Source organism: Rhinatrema bivittatum, chromosome 13 (assembly GCF_901001135.1).
Source record: "Rhinatrema bivittatum chromosome 13, aRhiBiv1.1, whole genome shotgun sequence".
NCBI lineage: Eukaryota > Metazoa > Chordata > Amphibia > Gymnophiona > Rhinatrematidae > Rhinatrema > Rhinatrema bivittatum.
In genome coordinates this window covers 3,476,567-3,499,926 of record NC_042627.1, presented here as the reverse complement: position 1 = coordinate 3,499,926, position 23,360 = coordinate 3,476,567, and the positions used below count along the sequence as shown (strand labels likewise).

The 23,360-nt window shown below is 41.8% G+C and overlaps 1 protein-coding gene across 1 annotated transcript; it reads left to right on the top strand.

Moving 5' to 3' along the window:
- Nucleotides 1-7,916: 7,916 nt before the first annotated feature.
- Nucleotides 7,917-10,139, top strand: LOC115075372 (olfactory receptor 1020-like). Its single transcript, XM_029575698.1, has 2 exons — nt 7,917-7,927; nt 9,215-10,139. The coding sequence occupies exons 1-2, from the start codon at nt 7,917-7,919 to the stop codon at nt 10,137-10,139; spliced, it is 936 nt and encodes a 311-aa protein (XP_029431558.1).
- The last annotated feature ends 13,221 nt before the right edge of the window (nt 10,140-23,360 follow it).

Sequence of the window (23,360 nt, the reverse complement as noted above, 5' to 3'; positions counted from 1 at the left end):
CTATCCTACAGAAGAGCACATGTTCCTCACATAAAATGCCTTCATAGGAATGGCCCACCAATACCTTCCATATTGGGCAAAATAAACAAACTACACTGCTATCTAATATGTCAGCTGGGGACTCCCAGACAGCATGGCTAATTCAGCTGCTTATCTACTTGAAAAGAGCAAGTTTGCTTACCGTAAACAGTGTTTTCCGTAGATAGCAGATGAATTAGCCATGCTGACCTGCCCACCTCACCGGACAGTTCTGGCATGGCATACTACTTGCCTTGATACTGACTGAGGAGCCTCAGGCAAACCCGAGAAGATAAAAGAGGGAGCACCTAGCTGAAAGGCTTTACTGGACTTTGAGAGCTCCGCCACCTAGTGGCACGGAAGACATACCCAGACAGAATGGCTAATTCATCTGCTATCTACGGAAAACACTGTTTATGGTAAACAAACTTGCTCTTATATCTTACCAGATATAATTTGCAATTTCTGGAAGAAAAAAATCATTATACCTTCGTAAAATAATTGTCATTGTAAATAGAAATACAATTAATTGGGAAATGAAATATATAATTGGCAATACTGCTTATTCTCTGCCAGTCTGAATCTTTGAGCTCTGAGGTCCTTAGAGATAATGTCCCAGAAGTATCTGCATACAGTATATATCCTTCTACAGGATCAGACACCTGTTTATTAGAAGCACCAAAATCTGTGCAGGTACAGTTGTGAAAAAATGTTTCTTATAGGATTGTGAATTCTAGTTTGAATTATGAAATTGAATTTAATCCGGAAAACTACAGACCATTTAGCCTAACATCAGTGCCAGGAAAAACAGTGGAAAGTGTTTTAAAGATCAAAATCACAGAACGTATAGAAAGACATGATTTAATGGAACAAAGTAGCATGGCTTTACCCAAGGCAAGTCTTGCCTCACAACTCTGCTTCACTTTTTTGAAGGGGTTAATAAACATATAGATATAGGTGAACCATATAGTATATGTAGTGTATTTGGATTTTCAGAAGGCATTGGATAAAGTTCCTCATGAGAGGCTTCTAGGAAAAGTAAAAAGTCATGGGATAGTTGGTGATGTCCTTTTGTGAATTACAAACTGGTTATAAGACAGGAAACAGAGACTAGGATTAAATGGACAATTTTCTCAGTGGAAAAGAGTATACAGTGGAATGCCTCAAGGATCTGTTCTAGGACCTGTGCTTTTCAATATATTTATAAATGTTCTGGAAAGGAAAATGATGAGTGAGGTAATCAAATTTGCAGATGATAAAACATTATTCAGTTAAATCACAAACGGATTGTGATAAATTGCAGGAGGACCTTGTGAGACTGGAAAATTGGGCATCCAAATGGCAGATGAAATTTAATGTGGATAAGTGCAAGGTGATGCATTTAGGGAAAAATAAACTATGCTGTAGTTACACGATGTTAGGTTCCATTAAAGAGATCTAGCATCATAGCAGATAATACTTTGAAATAGTCAGCTCAGTGTGTTGTGACAGTCAAAAAAGCAAACAGAATGTTAGGTGAGCTTGTCGCCGCATCTCAAGAAGGATATAGTTGTGATGGAGAAGGTACAGAGAAGGGCGACCAAAATGATAAAGGGGATGGAACTGCTCCCCTGTGAGGATAGACTAAAGAGGTTAGGACTGTTCAGCTTGGAGAAGAGACGGCTGAGGGGGGATATGATAGAGGTCTTTAAAATCATGAGCGGTCTAGAACGGGTAAATGTGAATAAGCTATTTACTGTTTTGGATAATAGAAGGACTAGGGGGTACTTCATGAAGTTAGCACAATTAAACTCTGGAATTTGTTGCCAGAGGATATGGTTAGTGCAGTTAGTGTAGCTGGGTTTAAAAAAGGTTTGGATACGTTTTTGGAAGAGAAGTCCATTACTTGCTATTAATCAAGTTGACTTAGAAAATAGCCACTGTTATTTTCAAGCATCAGTAGCATGGGATATATTTAGTTTGTGGGTAGTTGCCAGGCACTTGTTGCCTGAATTGGCCACTGTATGGCAATTTCTTATGTTCTTATGAGTTAGTGGTAGAAAACATCTAGAATTTTTCCCTACATAGTGCCAGGGATTAAATCTGTGATTCTAGGACCTGACTCCTATTGTAATTGAAATGGTGGGAAATCAACAAATATTAGTGGTAAATAATATGAGTACTGGATTTAAATGTTAACAAGATAAAAGAACAAATAAGCCAAGAGGCATTATATTTATCTATCTATATGTTGATAGATATTAATTAAGCTACTTGTCCATCTATTTATATCTAAACCTGAATATCAGTGCTTGATTACATGGAGAGAAGCATTTACCTCACATTTGGCAATGGGAAATTTTCTGATTATTGTAGTTTGTATTTTAATATGGGGGGGGGGGGGTGATTGTCTCTGATGATCTTAAGGTGGCCAAACAGGTAGATAAAGTGATCGTAAAAGCCATAAAGATGCTTGGCTGCATAGGGAGAGGAATGGTCAGCAGAAAAAGGAAAATGATATTGCCCTGTATAGGTCTCTGGGGAAACCTCCCTTGGTTTACTGTGTACAGTTCTGGAGACCCCACCTTCAAAAGGATATAAACAGGATGGAGTCTGTCCGGAGGGAGGCTACTAAAATGGTCAGTGGTTTTCATTATAAAGCATATGAGGATAGATGTAAAGACATAAACATGTATATCCTAGAGGAAACATGAGATAGGGGAGATATGATAGAAACATTCAAATATCTTAAAGGTTTGCATGCACAGGAGGTAAGTCTCTTTCAATGGAAAGGAAGCTATTGAACAAGGGGTCATGAGATGAGGTTGAAAGGGGTAGACTCAGCAGTAATCTTAGAAAGGATTTCTTTAAACAGAGGATGGTGGATGAGTGAAATAGACTTCTAGTAGAAATTATGGAGACAAAAATAGAATCTGAATTTTAAAAAAGCATAGGATAAATACAGGGAATATCTAAGAAAGTGATAGGAATTATAATGCTAAATTAATTGGATGAAAGGGCAGACTAGATGGGTCATGTGGTCCTTTTCTGCTGTCTTGTTTCTGTTTTTCTATGATTCTAATGTATCCTCTATGAGAGTAATTTTAGGATACTGTGCATAACAGAAGAGTCTTTTAAAACTAATAAGAGAAAATATATTTTTTTACTCAACGTAAATTAAGCTCTGGAATTCTTTGTGGTGAATTCTATTAGTGTAGCTGCATTTAGAAAAGGTTTGACAAGCTCCTGAAGGAAAAGTCCATTAATCATTATTAAGGTAGAGTTGCAGAAATCCACTGCTTTGCTTGGGATAAGCAGTTTGGAATCTCTCTACCCCTTGGAATCCTCCCAGGTACTTGTGACCTGGATTGGACACTGTTGGAAACAGTATACTGGGCTTGATGGACCTTTGGTCTGACCAAACATGGGAAGTCTTATGTTCTTAGACTCTCCATGTACCTATTATGTGCAGATTTTACCACTAATTTAAAAATACTGGAGTAAAGTCCCCTCCTAATTTCACAAGTTACACCTTCTCCTAGCAGTGAGTAACTTCTGTGTGTAAACTTAAAAACAGAGGCCAATATTCAGTAGGCCATTTAGTGGACAAGTTATCCAGCAAACGTTAGTGAGATATATTGTCCAGTATATTTATTTAGTGGGATAAATGTCCCACTGAATAACCTGTACTAAAGTAATCCCTCGACATGTATCTGGCTAACTTTAAAACATAGCTGGCTATATTTGGTTAGGTTTTAAAGACAGATGCATATAGCTGGATAGCTTGCGACTTATCCGATATTTTCATTTATTTATTTATTTAAAAACTTTTCTATACCGTCGTTTAGTGATGCAGCATCACAAGGGTTTACAATTAGGCACGTAAATAATTTTGGTTTGGTTTACGAATTATCTAGAGGGGGCCAATAAATTTTTCGGTTACATGTTTCAATAATATACTCTATATGGAAAGTGGATTGGAATTTCCATTTATATGGATATCTGGGTAACTAGTGTTGTCATTGTCAGCATTAAAAAAAAAAAAAAGATATTCAAGTGCCCGCAGCTCTTCTTTTATTCATCCCTCCTGAAACCCCAAACATTTCTGAGCTATCTTCCCCCCACCCTTTCCCCAATTTCATTTTTTAATTTTCAATCACAAACCCCCCAACTCTTTGAAAGCCCCCTCCCACAGGCTTATATCTGGATAAACAACAAATTAGGACGCGCGTAAGTCCCAGGGCTTGCATGGAGGGGCGTGTCGGGGGTGTGCCAGGAGTGGCGCAGTGTTTTGGGGGCGTGTTGGGAGTGGCGTGGCATTTCGGGGGCGTGCCCGGGGGCGTTCCGGGGGCGTGACAGCGGCCCCTGGACCAGCCCCCGGACCGGAACATGGAGCATGGCAGCCAGCCCGGCGTGCGCAAAGTTACGCCTGCTTTCAGCAGGCATAACTTTCATGATAGAGGTAGGGGGGAGGTTTACATAGGGCCGGGGGGGTGGGTTAGGTAGGGGAAGGGAGGGGAAGGCGAAGGAATGTTCCCTCCGAGGCCGCTCCGATTTCGGAGCGGCTTCGGAGGGAACGGAGGCAGGCTGCGCGGCTCGGCACGCGCAGGCTGCCGATTTTGGGCAGCCTTGCGTGCGCCGACCCCGGATTTTAATGGATACGCGCGGCTACGTGCGTATCTATTGAAATCCCACGTACTCTTGTTCGCGCCTGGTGCATGAACAAAAGTACGTGTGTGCGCAGATTTATAAAATCTGCCCCTTAGTGCGTCTGCCATATGTAGAGCTTCAGGAAAATAATTCCAGATAACAGGAGCAGTCACAGAGAAGGCACAATCTCTGGTGACACTGAGCCTGGTGTGCAATGGTGAATGCATATCTAATAGGCCCTGTTGTGCGGAATGAAGCAGACAAGATGGACAATAGAGTCATAGTAAATCATTGCTCCAGCATTAAGTGTTGGAGGAAATCAAATTGAAAAGGATGGTTGCAATCTTATATTTAATATGTTCCACAATCAGAAGCCAGTGTAACTTGAAGAGTACTGGGGTGATGTACTCGCGCTTGCTCATGCCAGTGATAAATCGCACCAAGGCATTGAACAAACGTTTGAGGGGTCTAAGCGTTACTGCCGGAAGCCCAAGGAGCATAGAGTTACAGTAGTCTACTAAGGGTAGAATGGAAGCTTGGACCACTGTTCGAAAATCTGCTTTCTCTAACAAGTGTTTAAGGCTATATAGCACTCAAAGTTTGAAAAATCCTGCCTTGATTTTATTTTTAACAAATGGATGAAAGGATAAAGGGGGGTCAATTAAGGCACCCAAGATACAAATAGATGACTTCAGTGAAAAAGAAATGTTGTCGATCCCAATGGAATTGTGAATGATCTTAAACAAAGGGTGCTGGATCAACAGGCATTGTGTTTTAGATAGATTTAGCTATAGCTTGTGGAAGAATAACCATACACATAAGTTCACGAAATAAACTGGTTCTATCCATAAAGGACACACCCGAACAAAGAATTGAATGTCATCCACGTACAGTTTATAACCTTCGCACAACCTGGCTAACACTTTGCACACAGGTGTGAAGTACACGTGAAAAAGCATAGCTTTAAGTGCTGAATCCGGTTGTAACTTCAGCCCATTGAGAAGTGGTAGCACTGAGAGGAGAGGATCACCTTGCTGGTGGCTGGAAAGAATGAGTAAGTATTGCTTTGCGAAATTTTTAAAACTTAAAAGTATTGGGAAGAAGTAAACTATTGGGGGTAATATATTATTTAGTGTGTTTGGGTGTTTTCTTTTAAACAGGTAGTCAGAACATAAGAACATAAGAACATAAGAAAATGCCATACTGGGTCAGACCAAGGGTCCATCAAGCCCAGCATCCTGTTTCCAACAGTGGCCAATCCAGGCCATAAGAACCTGGCAAGTACCCAAAAACTAAGTCTATTCCATGTAACCATTGCTAATGGCAGTGGCTATTCTCTAAGTGAACTTAATAGCAGGTAATGGACTTCTCCTCCAAGAACTTATCCAATCCTTTTTTAAACACAGCTATACTTACTGCACGAACCACATTCTCTGGCAACAAATTCCAGAGTTTAATTGTGCGTTGAGTAAAAAAGAACTTTCTCCGATTAGTTTTAAATGTGCCCCATGCTAACTTCATGGAGTGTCCCCTAGTCTTTCTACTATCCGAAAGAGTAAATAACCGATTCACATCTACCCGTTCTAGACCTCTCATGATTTTAAACACCTCTATCATATCCCCCCTCAGTCGTCTCTTCTCCAAGCTGAAAAGTCCTAACCTCTTTAGTCTTTCCTCATAGGGGAGTTGTTCCATTCCCCTTATCATTTTGGTAGCCCTTCTCTGTACCTTCTCCATCGCAATTATATCTTTTTTGAGATGCGGCGACCAGAATTGTACACAGTATTCAAGGTGCGGTCTCACCATGGAGCGATACAGAGGCATTATGACATTTTCCGTTTTATTCATCATTCCTTTTCTAATAATTCCCAACATTCTGTTTGCTTTTTTGACTGCCGCAGCACACTGAACCGACGATTTCAATGTGTTATCCACTATGACACCTAGATCTCTTTCTTGGGTTGTAGCACCTAATATGGAACCCAACATCGTGTAATTATAGCATGGGTTATTTTTCCCTATATGCATCACCTTGCACTTATCCACATTAAATTTCATCTGCCATTTGGATGCCCAATTTTCCAGTCTCACAAGGTCTTCCTGCAATTTATCACAATCTGCTTGTGATAAAAGTCTGCTTGTGATAAAAGTCAGGCAACAAATAGAAGTTTGTGTGTTTGTATTTCCCAACCCCACCACCCCTCTCCCACCCACCCCTAGCTCATCCTTTAATTTATAGGCAGGTGTCACTTTCACACTTAAAAATGAAAAAAAAAATTATCGACCTTTTACTTAAACTCAGAAATTCCCCATACCTTATCAAGAATTTGATCATTTCCTTGTCGGTTAGCACCAGATATATAGTGAATACTAGAGATGTGAATCGGAACCGGAATCGGTTCCGATTCCGGTTCCGATTCATATCGTGAATTTTTTCTCATGCGGCCCGATCGGGTTTTTTTTTATCGGCTGCACCCAAGCTGATAAACAAAAAACCCACCCCGACCCTTCAAACAGCTCCCTTAGCTTCCCCCCCCCCCCCCCCCCCCCCCCCCCCCCCAAACATTTTAAATTTCCTGGTGGTCCCGGGAGCGATCTCCCACTCTCGGTCTGTCGCTGCCACTAATAAAAATGGCGCCAATGGCCCTTTGCCCTTACCATGTGACAGGGTATCTGTGCCATTGGCTGGCACATGGTAGGAGCACTGGATGGCCGGCGCCATCTTTAAAAATGCAAGTGCTGGCTCTGTGTGTTAAAAACTTTTCACTGGCAGTCTTTAACAACACACAGAATTGTTAATTTGGCATTTTTTTCCCCTTCATTTGCAGCAGGGGACTTCTAACAGCTCCAGGTTGTGAGTACCTAACATTCTTAGGCAAACATGAGGCCTAGTGTAGCAGTTCAATAGTAAACCTCTTCCTTGCACTGCTCAGTTCCTACACCAATTCACGTTTATGGGGATAGGAACCTGAACTGGGGGACCCGTCCACCTAAGTTTCAGGGCATATCAGGTTATTCAGGAGAAACTTGAGGAAAATCTGAGAATGCTATCACTATGCCCCATGCCCCATGTGGTGAAAGCAGAGGGAAGTGGATGTATGTGAAGAATAAGCACATGGTGCCTGGAAAATAGCAAAGATTGTAAAGGATGCTTGTTGTTTCATGTTTTTTGTGCTTTATGAGTTTGTTATTGTGGGTATTGAATCGGTTTTCATGTAATCTATGTGATTGTAATGTATTAAATAATTTATGTTTGTGAGCGTAGTGTAATGGGTTTAGAGTAATATTTTTTGTCATATTTTGTACTGCAATTTTTATAGTTATGCTATTATAGCTGTTTTTTAAAAATGCATTTGAAATAATTGAATGAATTGTTTGTGTTTATTTTTTTGTAATTTTTTTCTTTTTTACATTTTCTTTTTCCTTTTTCTTTTTCCTGTTGTAATGCACAATTATGTGATGATGGTAGTAGCACATTATGAGTATCATGAATATTTAGATAGACTTAAGGGTCGATTTTACGACCTGTGCAAATGCGTCCATAGGTGCGCGGTTCCCAGTGCGTGCTCGTGGACGCTCCGATTTTATAGCATGCGCATGTTATAAAATCCAATGACTTTGCGCACATGTGCGCTGGATTTTAAATTCTGTAAGCGCATGTGGGGGCAGCGCACAACTCATGTGTGCAACAGGGGGAATTGTATAACCTACGCACAGCGACGCAATCAGCCATTCCCCAGTTCCCTATTGTCCTTGTATGGCTGGATAACGTGCTACTTAAGCAGACATCTTTAAAAGATATCCGGCTAAGTAGCACTGTCAAAACGAACAAAAAATATAAAACAATTCCCAATTAAGGCGCGTACTGGGAGGAAAAATCCCTAACTCTAACCCTACCCTTCCTACCTTTTCTCCTCTCCTTCCTGAATCCTAACTTAACCCTACCTAGCCCCAAATTGTTTTATTTTAACACCTACTGCTCCTCCGGAGCAAAAGTATCTTCCACGTGCTGGCCAGATGCCGGGGCGCATTTTCCCGGGACAGCGGCTAATGTCGCTGCACAGGCCTGCCTCTACCCACCATACCACCCCACCCCCCCCCCCCCCTCCGGGCCACCCCAGCAGGCCCAACATTTTGGCGTGTAACAGGGGTTACGTGTGTGGCCGGGCCCATTGTAAAATGCGCGTGGAGCACGCAAGGCTCAGCCAAGCTTGTAAACGCCAAAATTTACACGCATGGCGTTTTTAAAATCAGGCCAATATTCCTTTACATCATAGAGATAAGAAGTGATATACTAATTGGTCATGTGATGAAATAAGCTTCTTTCTATTTTGCAGAATCAAATATTATAAAGTGCTGACTTGTCTGCAATTTTACCTTAAAGATTGGTACAGACATTGAACCAAATAGAAGAATATCCAGTTATTTACCACAGGCAACACAAGAAAGACGATGATTAACAGGGACAACTTTCAACTGTAAAACTATGTGAATCAAACTTTATAAAAGTTCTTCCAATCCCATTTTTGTACCTGCAGCTAGAAACAACTGTATAAATGGAAGGCAGGAACCAGACTTCAGTGACTGAGTTCATTCTCCTAGGACTCACTGATAATCCAATACTACAGATTCTGCTCTTCGTCTTTTTTCTTCTGGTCTATATTATCACCCTGCTGGCCAATACTGGGATCATTGTTATAACTTGGCTGGATGTGCATCTACAGACTCCCATGTACTTTTTCCTCTCTCACCTATCTTTTGTTGATATCTGTTATTCTTCAGTCACCACTCCCAAAAACCTCCAGAGCCTCCTGGTAGAGAAGAAATCCATTTCCTTTCTTGGTTGTGCTCTGCAAATGTATTTTTTTATTGGTTTCGCTGCTTCAGAAAGTTTTCTGTTAGTGGTGATGGCATTTGATCGTTATGTGGCAATATGTAACCCATTACTTTATTCAGTCCTAATGAACAGGAGATTGTGTATTCAACTGATGACTGCTGTGTATCTGGCCAGCTTTGTTATTTCCCTCATACACACAACTTGCACCTTCCGCTTATCCTTTTGTGAGTCCAATGTGATTAATCATTTTTTCTGTGATGTTCCTCCATTGTTAGTGCTGTCGTGCTCAGACACCCTTGTAAATGAAATTGTGATTTTTATCATTGTTGGGTTCAATTGCATAACCTCCCTTCTGACCATCCTAATTTCTTACATCTACATTATCTCCACCATCCTGAAGATTCGCTCTGCAGAAGGGAGGCAAAAAACATTTTCTACCTGTGCCTCCCACTTCACTGCTGTGCTGATATTCTATTGCACAGTTGTTTCCATGAATTTACGACCACCTTCAAGTTATTCACTGGATCAGAACAAAGTGACTTCGGTGTTTTATACGATGATGATCCCCATGTTAAATCCCCTGATTTATAGCTTGAAGAACAAGGAAGTGAAAACTGCAATGAGGAAAGTATTCAGACTAAATTTTGCCATATAACAGACAGAGGGTTACAATTCAATAAACATACTTTATTTTGATTTGATTTGTATTCCACCTTTCGGTACTTCAGGCATACAGGTACTGTTGGTATTTCCCTGTCCCCAGAGGGCTGACAATCTAAGGATCTGATTTATTAAGGCTTTGCAACCATTCTGAGGCCAATATTGAGTAAGCTGTTTAATGGACAATTTATCCGGCTAAAGTATATTCAGTGGTGATAACATTAAATATAGCAAGGTAGTTTTTAAACTATTGTCCTTGTATGGCTGGATAATGTGCTACTTAACCAGACATCTTTAAAAGATATCCGGCTAAGTAGCACTGTCAAAACGAAACGAACAAAAAAGTAAAACAAAGAAATAAAAGGTCCCGCAGCCGATCCCCTTCCTGCCTTCCCAAACTTCACGCATGGCTCTGTTGTCCATGTTTTTTTATATCTTCCCAACCTCTTTAAATTTGTGCAAACTCTACGGTTTGCACGCCTGCCTCCTCCCCCCCCCCCCCCCCTTTAGCATACCCTGAAGTTTGTAATGAAGATCGTGTTCCTGCCTTCTCTCCCCTGTCACCCAAAATGCTGATATTGGAAGCCACCACATTCCCTCTGATACCTGAAAGACCCTACAGGGAATGAGGGATCTACTTCCTCTGTCTTGTGCCTTGGTTCTACCTGGCTTTTTGGATACTTCATTTTGTCCTCATGAATGCATGCAGGATCACTATTGGTCATACTTAGTCTGGACCCGCTTTACTAACTCTCTTCAGATGAGCGTTTTCACACTCCCAGAGTCCACCAAATCTTGGGTTGGAATTTATTTATTTTATTTATTTAACTTCTTTTACTATACCGACACTCAAGACCAGGTCTTATCGTACCGGTTTACATTAGAACAAGGGGAAAAATCAATTAACGTATAAGTGGAAAAGAGAAGTTACATTAAAACAGGGAATGCACTCTATCTCCACCACCACCAGAAAAGTAGAGACTCCCTGGCTAGGGACATTCATGAAATTACAAATGTCTGTGGCCTCAGCATTAATGTCCATTGGTTTCGATTCCTACTGGGGATAGTCTCATGCAAAATGGCCCCTCTCACTGCAACTAAAACATGGCAGTCCTGTGGGTTTTTGTGGTTGATATGAAAAATCCAGCCTGTCTCACTCCACCTGTTGTCAGGTTGTCCTATGTTTAGGACTCTGGCATCTTCTACCCAGGTTGGGAGGCTTCCCCTGAGCCCATGGTGATTCAGGGATGGATTGAGCTTGGTAATAGGTCTCACCCACATCCAACTCCATCTCTAAGAACATAAGAGCATAAGAACATGCCATACTGGGTCAGAACAAGGGTCCATCAAGCCCAGTATCCTGTCTCCAACAGTGGCCAATCCAGGCCATAAGAACCTGGTAAGTACCCAAAAACTAAGGCTATCCCATATTACTGTTGCTAGTAGTAGCAGTCCATAAGGTGGTCTGAGGGAGTTTCCTGTAGACTCCCTCATACTGCATCAATATCTACTACCAACACTTTAAGATTGCTTTCAAAATGCTACATCTCACTCTCAAAATAAGGTATAAACCATCCAAGGCAGTTATGAATTCTCTGCATTGATGCTAAATGAAACATGGTTGTAGTCTTCAATTCATTCATGGGTTCCTTCTGGAGATGTACAACCTTTGGCAAAGAGAGCAAAGCAAAATCATTTTCCAAGGGCAGACAGCAAAAAGATCAAAAGCTTCACTGATAAAACAGAACTTAGAAATAAACACATTAGATCCAGGAAATGAGATGAGCAAAATGATGGGAGTTTGCGAGTGAAAGCAGTGCTCTGTGGATACAGGGACTTTCTCAACCTTTTTTCCATAACATCAGACTTCCATTTGAACTCCTAACTTGGAAATGACTGGATAGAAATTTGTAATCTAGAGGGCAAATATATACTGAAAAAGAGGAGGAGGAAGAAGAACTCAAGTATGATTTTTTTTTAGCTTTAAAAAGCAGAAGTTTTATCACCAACAACCCTTTCTCCTGATCCTGATGAATCCCATCTCATAGGCAACCAATGTCACAAATCCACTAGCAATGACTGAAAGAAAACTCACCACTCACACTTCAGAGAAAAGCTGTATGTTGTTTTATGTCGCTGTTCTCATGTCATTGCTGCCTTTCCCTCACACCTTGTCAAAAATTGATTACCCATATCGATTGTCAATGGAAGTGTTGAATCTTGCAAGTCACAGTAAGACCACATCTCAGACTAATGTAACGTAATAATAAAACATAAGAATAAACTGGTTGAAATGTTTCTAATGACTCATCACAAGATCCAATAACTAACAAAAACTTACAAACATGACAGCAAAAAAAGATCGCATGGTCCATCTAGTCTGCCCTTCTACCCAATTAATTTAGCATTCTAATTCCCATCACTCCTTTATTTATCCCTAGCTTTTTTGAATTCAGGTATTGTTTTTCTCTCCTACACCTCCACTGTGAGGCCATTCCATGCAATCGCCACCTTCTTTCTAAAGAAATATTTACTATGATTACTCCTGAGTCTACCCCCTTTCATCTTTATTCTATGACTCTCATTCTATACCCTCCTCTCTGTTGAAAGAGGCTCACCTCCTGTGCATGGAAACTTTTGAGATATTATATATTTCTATCATATGTCCCTTTTCTAACCTTTCCTCTAGGGCAGGGGTCAGGAACCTTTTTGGCTGAGAGAGCCATAAACGCCACATATTTTAAAATGTAATTCCATGAGAGCCATACAATATGTTTAAAACTAAATACAAGTAAATGTGTGCATTTTATGTAAGATCACACTTTTAAAGTACAATAAGTCTCTGAAAATATTACACCAGGCCTTAAGACACCAATACATCTCCTATTAGGAAAACGGACCAAGTCAGGCTGCTATAGAATCCTACACAGAAACTACACGCCAGCAGAAAACCTCACCTGAATCACGTGCTGTCCCTCACCTAACATAGAATAAAGAGACCAAAACGCATAACAAGAAGCATGCAGACAAAAACTGAATTGGAAACTGCAACAAGCCAGAGTCTCTGTATGCAGTGTAACAAAGGAAAAAAGAAACATCACACATCCTTATAAAACAAATCAAGAAATATAAAATCATCAGCAGTAAAACTGTACTAACAAAAAGAACATATTTCAAAACAGCTGATGAGTGGAATATCCAATAATTAAAAACTCATATAAAACATTTCCAGATACCAACAAAATATTTCAAAATAGCAGACACAAAGATCCAGTAATGAAAAATAATAAGGATACAAAAATTTTTTTGCTCTGCATACCTGGGAACGTTTGATATCCAGGTGTCCTGAGATTGTTCTGAATTAGCAGGAGGTGGGGTGGTTTGCTTGGAACTTTCTCCTCTCTCAGTCACATACCAGCGCTCTCTCTCACATTGGCTCTCAATGACACACCTATACACACATGCTCTCAGTCACTCACATATACAAATGTTTTTTCTCTCTCACTTATATAGGCTCTTAATTACACATTTACACACATGCTGTCTATCTTTTCACGCTTACACACACACAGGCTTTCAATCACATAAATACATGCTGTCTTTTTCTCTCACACACAGACTCTCATTCACATGCTTACAAACATGTCCTCTCTTTCTCTCATTTACACACAGGCTCTCAATCACATACTCACATGCTCCCTCACCTAAATCAGCTCTCAATCACACACATACACACATGGTCTCTCTCTCTCATTTAAACACAGGCTCTCAATCACATACTCACATGCTCCCTCACCTAAATCAGCTCTCAATCACACAGACACACATGGTCTCTCTCTCTCATTTAAACACAGGCTCTCAATCACATACTCACATGCTCCATCACCTAAACCAGCTGTCAATCAGACACAGACACACATGATCTCTCTCTTACTTATACACACAGGCTCTTAATCATACATACACATGATCTCTCTCACACACAAAGGATCTCAATCATACACACATACTCTTTCAAACAAACAGGTTTTCAATTACAAACTTACACATACAGGTTCCCAATGGTAAACTTACATTCATGCTCTCTCTCTCACAGGCAGGATCTCAATCACAGACATACTCTCTTTCACATATACAGGCTCTCAATCATTCACATACATGCAATCTCTCACTCACACACACAGGATCTCAAACACACATGCTTGCTCGCTCATTCATTCACTCTCTCTCTCCCCCTTCCCCCCCCCCCCCGGGAACTCGCGGCAGCAGCAGCCACCTCCCAACGCTAACCTCCTTCATTTTCAGCCCTCGCGGAGGCGAAGGCGGAGTCCCATCGGCCGCGGTTGAAGATTTTCATTTTCCTCCGAGCCGCACTGCAGTCTTCTTCCCGTCGGACACTAGCGTGCCTGCGCGGGTCTTCCCGCGCAGGCACCCGATGACTCCAGCGCTGGCACCCGGCTGACACCCGATGACTCCCGCGCAGGCACCCGGATGACTCCAGTCGGCGTGCTCTCTTCTCCTCCCCCCCCGCGGCCCGGAAGAGGAAGTGGTGAGCATCGGGTGCCTGCGCGGAAGAAGAGACCACGCTAGTGTGGTCTCTTCTTCCCGCGCAGGCACCCGATGCTCTCCACTTCCTCTTCCGGGCCGCGGGGGGGGGGGGGGGGAGAAGAGAGCACGCCGGTGCCGCTGACTCCAGCTGTCCTGCCGTGTTCCGCCCAGGCTGACAGCATTTTAAGCCCGGGCGGCGGAGGACCGGGGAGCAGCTGGGTCAGCGGGGAACCGCGAAGTATGGCGACACTTGTCTGCGAGCCAGATGCAGCCCTCAAAAGAGCCATATCTGGCTCGCGAGCCATGGGTTCCCGACCCCTGCTCTAGGGTATCGTGTTTATATCTTTAAGTCTATATCCATATGGTTTAGAATCAAGACCATTTATCATTTTAGTAGCCACCCTCTGGCCCGTCACCATCATGTTTATATTCTCTTGAAAGTGTAGTCTCCAGAATTGAACACTATTCTAAATGAGGACTTAGGGGGCAATATCAGCTCCCTTTTCTGCTGAACATTCCTCTTCCTAAGCAGCCAAGTATATTTCTGGCTTTTGCCATTGCTTTATCCACTTGTTTGGCCACCTTAAAATCATCAGATATAATCACCCCCAGATCCCGCTCTTCATTCATCTCCAATGCTGTTCCTCTACCTTGGGTTTTTGCATCTTAAATGCACTACTCTGCAATTTTTAGCATTAAATCTTAGCTGCCAAACACTAGACCATTTCTTCTCATGTTTTCCATACCTTTCTGGCTGTCTATCATATTGCAGATTTTGGTATCATTGGCAAGAAGACAAACTTTTCCCCACAATTTTTCTGCTATGTCACTCACAAAAATGACATAGTAGAAGAACCAGTCCAGGGAGCACACTCCTGACAATACCCCACCTCTTCATAGATACCTTCATTTACAACTTACCTTTGTCCACTCCCATTCAGCCTGATTCTAACCCAGTCAGTCACTCTAGATACTATACCAAAGGAATTCAACTTATTATGTCTCCTATAATGAAATATGCCAAAGGCCTTACTGAAATCCAAATGCTCTTCCTTGATCCAACTCTCAGATTTGTCTGACAAAATCTACTTCTGATAACACCATGCTGCCTCGGAGCTTGCAATCCATTGCATTCCAAAGATATCACTATCCTCTGTTTTAGCACTGATTCCATTTATTTTATCACTACAGAGGTCAGACTAACTGGCCTATAGTTACTAGCTGTCTCCTTACTTCCGCTTTTTTGATTAGGAACTACATCTGCCCATCTCCAGTCCTCCAGAACTACTCCTGACTCAAAAGAAGAATTGAAAAGGTCAGCCAGTGGAGTTGTCAGGATATCTCTAATTTCCCTTAGGACCTTCAGATATATCCCATCCCGCCCCATCGTCTTATCTAAATTAAATTTAATTAATTTCTCATGAATATACCGTACCAAAAATTGATTGAGGTTTACTTCACTTCTACTCTTATTTATGTTCATTTTATGTGGTCCTTCTCAGACCCTTCCATATGAATAGAAAACAGAAATATGTGTTAATAAATGTTGTGCTCAAAAGTTGATTGTCTTACAGGAACTTCTCTTGGCCTGTCCTATCCTCTTTAAATAGACCGAGATCCAGTAAAATAAGAAATGTGATCTGGCAAAAGTGGGGACTTTCACTTACCTAATCCATCAAGAAATCCAATGGAGGCCAGTTCCCGATGCCAAGACCTCAGCCCGGACCCAGGTTCGATTCCATAACATGACCCAGAGACTAGGTCCTGAAGCCTAGGCATCAGCCTAGACTGGAGATTGAGCCCAGGTTCGACACCATGACCGGACCCAGAGGCCATGTCCTGATGCCTAGGCTGGAACCCAAACCCAGGATTGACCCTGTGACCCAACCAGGAGGCTGTGTCCTGACACAGGGGCCTAGAACCAGACCCAGGTCTGACACTGTTACCTGACCGAGAGGTCACTTTCTGATACCAAGGCCTCAGCCTGGACCTAGGCAATGTCTTAGGGGGTTTTCCCAATTTATTGTCACTGCTCAGAAGGACTTTCCATTTTTGATGAATATGTTATGCGAGTTGAGGGTGGGGTTGTCAGACATTTTGTATCGGCCTAAGCTGAGATCACAGTCACATTTAAGGAGTGGTATTATTTATTTATTTGTTTTTATATACCGGTGTTCGATTTGCATATCACATCGGTTTACATATAACTTCACATTGGTTTATGTATAACCTAAAATAACATACAAATAACTTACAAACGGCAGGGGAGAAAGTCTGATACTTCACTTTCAATGCAAGTTAGCTCTCTGCTTCAATGGCAAGGGAGGAAGACTGATACTTCACGCATATCCAGCATAGCTCTCTGCTTCAATGGCAGGAGGGAATGAAGAAAAGTGAATCTATATACAGACAACCACCATCAAGGACTGAATTACATAGACTTGGTAAACAAGCATGGGTGTAGCTTGCTTATTGCGGCGGTTACTATCCCTAACTAATTAAGCTAGATATCCACTTAGATGCAGTTCCAACTCTGCTCTCTGCATTATGGCGGGGGTGGAAGGGATACAGAACCAAAAGGTAACTAAGGGCCAAGAGTAACAGATAAGTATGAGAGAAGAGAAAAAAAAAAGAGTGCGAAGGCTTGCTGGGCAGACTGGATGGGGCGTTTGGTCTTCTTCTGCCGTCATTTCTATGTTTCTATGTAAATAACTTACAAACAGGCCGATACAGTACAGTGCGCTCCGACGCTCAATTTTGCCGGCGTCCAGTTTCCGAGCCCGTGGCTGTCAGCGGGCTCGAGAACTGACGCCGGCAAAATTGAACGTCGGCTGTCAAACCCGCTGACAGCCGCCACTCCAGTCCAAAAGGAGGCGCTAGGGATGCGCTAGTGTCCCTAGCACCTCCTTTTGCCTGTTTTTACCGCCGGGCCTAATTTGAATAGTGAATCGCACGCACAGGAGAGTGGCCTGTGCGCACGCTGGGAGAGCGGGCATTCGCCCGCTCTCCCACAGACTTTACTGTATTGGCCCAAATGTGTATAATTTACAGAGTGCAAGAAGTTAAGCATTTCTTTTTGCATTAGAGCATTTGAGGTAGTAAAGTGAGGAGTAACAGTAATATGATTAAATGATGGTGGTAAAAGTTATAAACATTTAAGTAACATTTATGGTCATAGTGAACAATATGGTAGTAATAGTAATAGAAGCAGTCAAGGGAGGAGTAACAGTAACATGGTTAGACGATGGTGGTAATAGGAATAAACAGTTAAATAGCATTTGTGATAATTGTAAACAATATGGTAGTAAGAGTAATAAACAATAACTAGCATTTGTAATCGTAATATACAGTAATAACAATTTGATGTAGGGTGTATCTGTGGCAGTGGCATGGGGCGCATGTTATATATACATAAATGGTTATATTGGGGCAGTGTCAGTGTGTTATAATATTAGGAGTTGGGGGGAAGAATCATGGGTAGTGACCTGATAGATATAGATTAAAGGCTGTAGAGTGGATAGATATTTAATTATGGTGTGTTGGGTGTGGGTAGTGTTTTCCTTGCCTGTGGGGGTTGGGGCTTGGTTTGGGGTTCATTCATGCTTGTTGTTGGGAAGGCTTTGCGGAATAGCCATGTTTTGAGATTTTTTTTGAACAATTGGGAGAATGGTTCTGTTCTTAGTTCTGTGGGGAGCTTGTTCCATAAGGTGGGGCCGGCAATGGATAGTGTTCGTTCTCTTGTTGATATCCATTGAGTGACTTTTGGGGACGGTGTTTGTAGAAGGCCAGAGTTTGAGGAGCGCATATTCCGAGTGGAGTTGTGTAGGTGAATGGGGGTGGTGAGCCAGTTGGTTTTGCCGTTGTGGAGAATTTTGTGAATGATGATTAGAGTCTTGTACTGTATTCTCTGTGGGTTAGGTAGCCAAAGGGGAGCCAATGGGTAGCCAATGTAGGTATAGTGAATGTAGGTATAGTGAAAATGTAGGTATAGCCAATGTAGGTATAGTGAAAATGAACAGACAATTGGTGAATGGGTAGCATCCCATAGTGGGTTTCATATCAGGCAAGCCTGGGCAGTCGCTCATTGCCCTGGGTACTAAAAGTTGATCATTGGTAATGATCTGTTTAATAGGGATGTGCATTCATTTTAAATGAAAGTGCAACATGTGATGAATAATGCTAATTTGTTTCATTCGGGGGCCCTGAACTGAATTGGGGTCCTCCAAAATAAAATTAACTTTATTTGTTTATTTCATTTTAGAGCTAATGCATTGGGGCTAGATCTGGTCCCAAATCTGGGCTTTACCTAGGGTATAAGCCAAGGCCTAAAGCAGGGGCCACAGCCTATGCCTGACACCAGGGTCTTGATGGAGGCATGAGCCAACGATGGCTTTGAAAAAGCCAAAATTTGAGTTGGGAGCGGGACATGGGTGTTCCAGGGCAGGGTCGAATTTTTTGCATGTAACTCCAATTTTTAAAACCGGAGCCTGCAGCGTGCGGCGATTTGTTAGCTGCATATTTTTATTGCTGCTCTTCTGGAAGAGCAAGTCTGAAGAAATGGTGCTTTAGGGCTTACATGACAGGGTGAAGGGTCTGAGTCAACTGGGGGGAGCGCAGGATAAAGAACCAGAGGGGATAACCACGGGATTGACTGGGGAAACTGGTGGACTCGGAGAAACTGGGAATGTCCATTGGGCAAGCATGTTTTGAAATCCACTTACATATGCACGTTAAAGCTGGCAAAGTCCTAAGGGAGATACGCGAAGTACATTTGCTCGGGTAACGCAGAAAATTAGGAGCATACTTATGTGCACTAGGGGTATTTTAAATCATACGTGCGCAAGCGTGCACATGATCTAAAATTCCAGTATATTTCCTCTTGCACACCCATACGCACATGTATGGGCACCCACGCCTATGTATATGCCCTATCTCTGAAAAAAAAACCCTGAAAACAGATTTTTTTACATATGGTATCATAATGTGTGGCAATAGCTAAACTAAGGCCCACTTCACTTTTAACTTTTCCTTGTCCCTCAGCCTTTTCAGATTTTTCTAACTTGTTTTTGCTCTTTTATTTCATCTTTCAGATCTACATAACCACCCTCTCCCAAAGCCCACAGATAAATGAAAGGAAATGGCAGGTTGCTTCTTTTACATTCAGCTTAAAAAAAGAAGAAACCATTGTCAATCCGTGTAGCTGGCATCTAAGATAGGCTGGTTAAAAAAAAAAAACCTTGACCTTGATTGGTGCTGATTCCTGGCTGCTTCTCTGTCATTTTCTACTCTGGTTTCGGTCAGACTATGGTCAAGTGACATCACTGATTGCTAGCTGCCTTGACAAAAAAAAAACAAAATCCCTGCAGTTTTGTTTGTCCCATAGACTTTAATGGGAAATGAAAACAAATGCAACTGACATTTTTCATTTTATTTTGGACTACAGTCCATTTGTTATCACCTTCAAAGAAACAAAATGAGTCTGCCTTATATTAAACGAATGCACATCCATTACTGTGCTGCAGTTGCTTTGTGATGAGACTGTGTGTGAGAGGGAAGCTTGCACCGCTGCTGCCCATAACCTGTGAGTTATCTGGATAACTCTCTCTGAATATGGACTTCCTTGTGTTTAAATGTTTTAAGTGTGCCATAATGAAAACAATGGAAATAACTGAAGGCAGCCTGCAGTGTTATCTATGAGGTACCTTTGATCAGCATTGAAAAAAATGATTGAATCCTTCCTTACAGTTCTGGACAATGTATTGAGCCAAAAGACAATTAATAAGCCTGGCTACTCTGCACACATTAATCACTAGCTCTGATTCCCTTTCACTGGTCAATTTTCCCAAAAAGCTTTTTCCCTGTGAGTAAAACAGTATTGGCAAAATTAATGAGGTTTACTCTTTGTGCTTACAATTAAATCAGAAAGTCTACTTCTGTTTGCCAACAGGTTGTTATGTTAATTTACACTACTGGTGCATTGCAACCTACAGGCAATTAATAATGTCCCATGTGGCTTATTTAAAAGTTACTCTTAAAAAAGAATTTTCAGTAACTATAATTGTTCAGTGCCTCCTGATAGTGAATTTGTTAATTATTCCCTAAGCTTCTTGTTATAAACTTTTTGATTGTTAATGTTTTCCTGAGAGAATTTGCACTTAGCAAAACTGCAAAAAAAGTAAACTGTGTGAAGTAAACAGCATGCCTCAGTGATGTCAGGAAAAAGTATTCAGACAAAGTCGCGTCAGCTGAAACCCTGGAATTGCTGGAAATCAATCAAGAACATTTTGATTGTACTCTCCATATCTGTGTAAGGGTTTCAGATATAGATAGCTCCATCCTTGATGGTCTGTGACAGTACAATAATTGTAGAACAGAAAACACAGAATACAGAAATTGATCACAAACAAAATATTAACAAATAGGGATGTGCAGATTTTCCATTAGTTTTGTTTGCTGTGCACCTATCACTTTTATGTACATAAAATTGTGTTCACACACATAAAGAATGACTTTACAGGTATAAAGGAAATGAACGGAAATTACATTTCAAAATACCAGCAAAGTAAAAGGAATGAAATGACCCAAATAAAATTATGCCTGTGCACATCCCTGCCAATAAACGGTGTACCTAACGGTTCATCCAATGTTAAGCTAAATATAAACCCCCAATAAAGGAACAGTAAAAAGGGATCCCATACTTCTAACCCAATCTTCTAGGCCTACCCCCACCCTTACTGAACCTGATAATATCAGGACAGACACCACAAGGGGGATTATGGCTCATGGAGAGATTTTTCCAAATGACCAGGATAACTGGATAAGTGATTAAGTTGGTGGAAGAAAGTTATACGGCTTGCATTAAAAGTCAATTCTAGCTACCAGACTTGGTTGACCAAATCTAGGTGCTGCTATAGCAGGTCTACGTTTGTACAGCTATTGCTCAGTTATCTTTCCCTGAATCGGATAAGCACTGGAAAAAACCCTTCCTGATCTGCAATCCCACCTGTTACCCTTTAAGAATTAAAAAAAAAATCTTCCTGAAATACAATCCTCCCCTGCTCCCCTGCCTTCCGCCAACCTTTGAAAACAACTCCCAGAGCTTCAATGTCCCTTCTTCTTTCTCTCTCTCCTTCTTGGTACCTGAAAAGAATTTGAACCCCTATCCAAGCTACAATCCCCCCTGGCCACCCCCATGAGTATCTAATAAGAATCTGAAAAGAGCCTGCACTGAACTGCAATCAATGTTTACTTCCCAAATATCAAAGATAGGCTGGCATCTGTTACTCTGCTTTTTTCTACCCTGGATACTGAGGTTCCTGTGACTGATGATGGTCTGACATTTCCAGAGAACCTGGACACAGGTTGCAATCTAGTGAGAGCCATAATTCAGCAGAAGAAATTTTTAGACCATCTTCCTTGACATGAACCTCAGTACCAGGAGGATGATAAAGTCTGGTTGTCCACCATGAACCTATGATTCCTTGCACCAAGCTCAGCCCTAGGTTTGAAGACTTTCATGTCATTAAAGGATCAACCCCGTTTGTTCCTAATTACTCCTCCTTGGCGGCCCCCCTTACCACTCTTTCACACAAGATCTCCAAAACCAAGGACTGGCTGTCAAAGGCTACAGAGGCTTTCCAGAAATTAAAGGATCTCTTTACTGATGGACCTTGCCTATGTCATCTGGATCCCACATGGTCCTTCATTCTGGAGGTAGATGACGCTACCCTTGGGATAGGGGCTGTCCTCAGCCAACACGGTGCTGAAAGGGTACTTCGTCCATGCTTCTTTTGCTTAAAGACGTTCACTTTGGCCAAGCGCAACTGCAACATTAGCAACTGGGAGCTCTTGGTGGTTGAGTTAGTCCTAGAGGAATGGCACCATCTCCTTAATGGGGCTCAGCATCACATCATTATATACATGGACCACATGAATCATGAACAGCTACATAAACTCAGCAGCTCAATGCTAGACAAGTCCACTGGTCCTTGTTCTTTGCCCGTTTCAATTTTGAATTTCGATATCACCCTGTGCTTAAGAATCAACATGCAGATGCTCTCTCTCCTGTTCTTTTCAGACTGAAGATACTTCAGAGCCTCCTAGGCACATCATTAAACCTGATAAGATACTACTGGCCATCATGGTACCCATCTCTCCAGGAAAGACAGTGGTGCCTTCCAGATCACATGAGAAAGTGTTAAAATGTGCCCATGACTCCCATGTATCGGGACACCCTGGATGGGCGTGAACCCTTGAACTGCTTCAATCGCACTATTGATGGTCCCAATTGAAGCAAGGCATTAAGGTCTATATTGACTTGTGTCCCTCCTGCACACAGCAAAAAGCTTTGCATGGTTGACCCTGGGGGCTGTTACAACTGTTTCCAGCCCTCAGGGAGCCCTGGACCCACTTATCCATAGACTTTATCATGAACTTCCCTGTCTCTAATGGTACCACTGTGAAATAGGTGGTGATTAATCGATTCTCCAAGATGACACACTTCATCCCATTACCTTACCTTCCTTTTACTCCAAAGTTGGCACATCTTTTCACCCTCCATGTATTCCAATTATATGACTTACTTAAACAAATACTATCAGATAGAGGAATTCAGTTCACTATGCGATACTGGCACTTTCTCTATAAACAGTTTGGTATCATGCTTGAC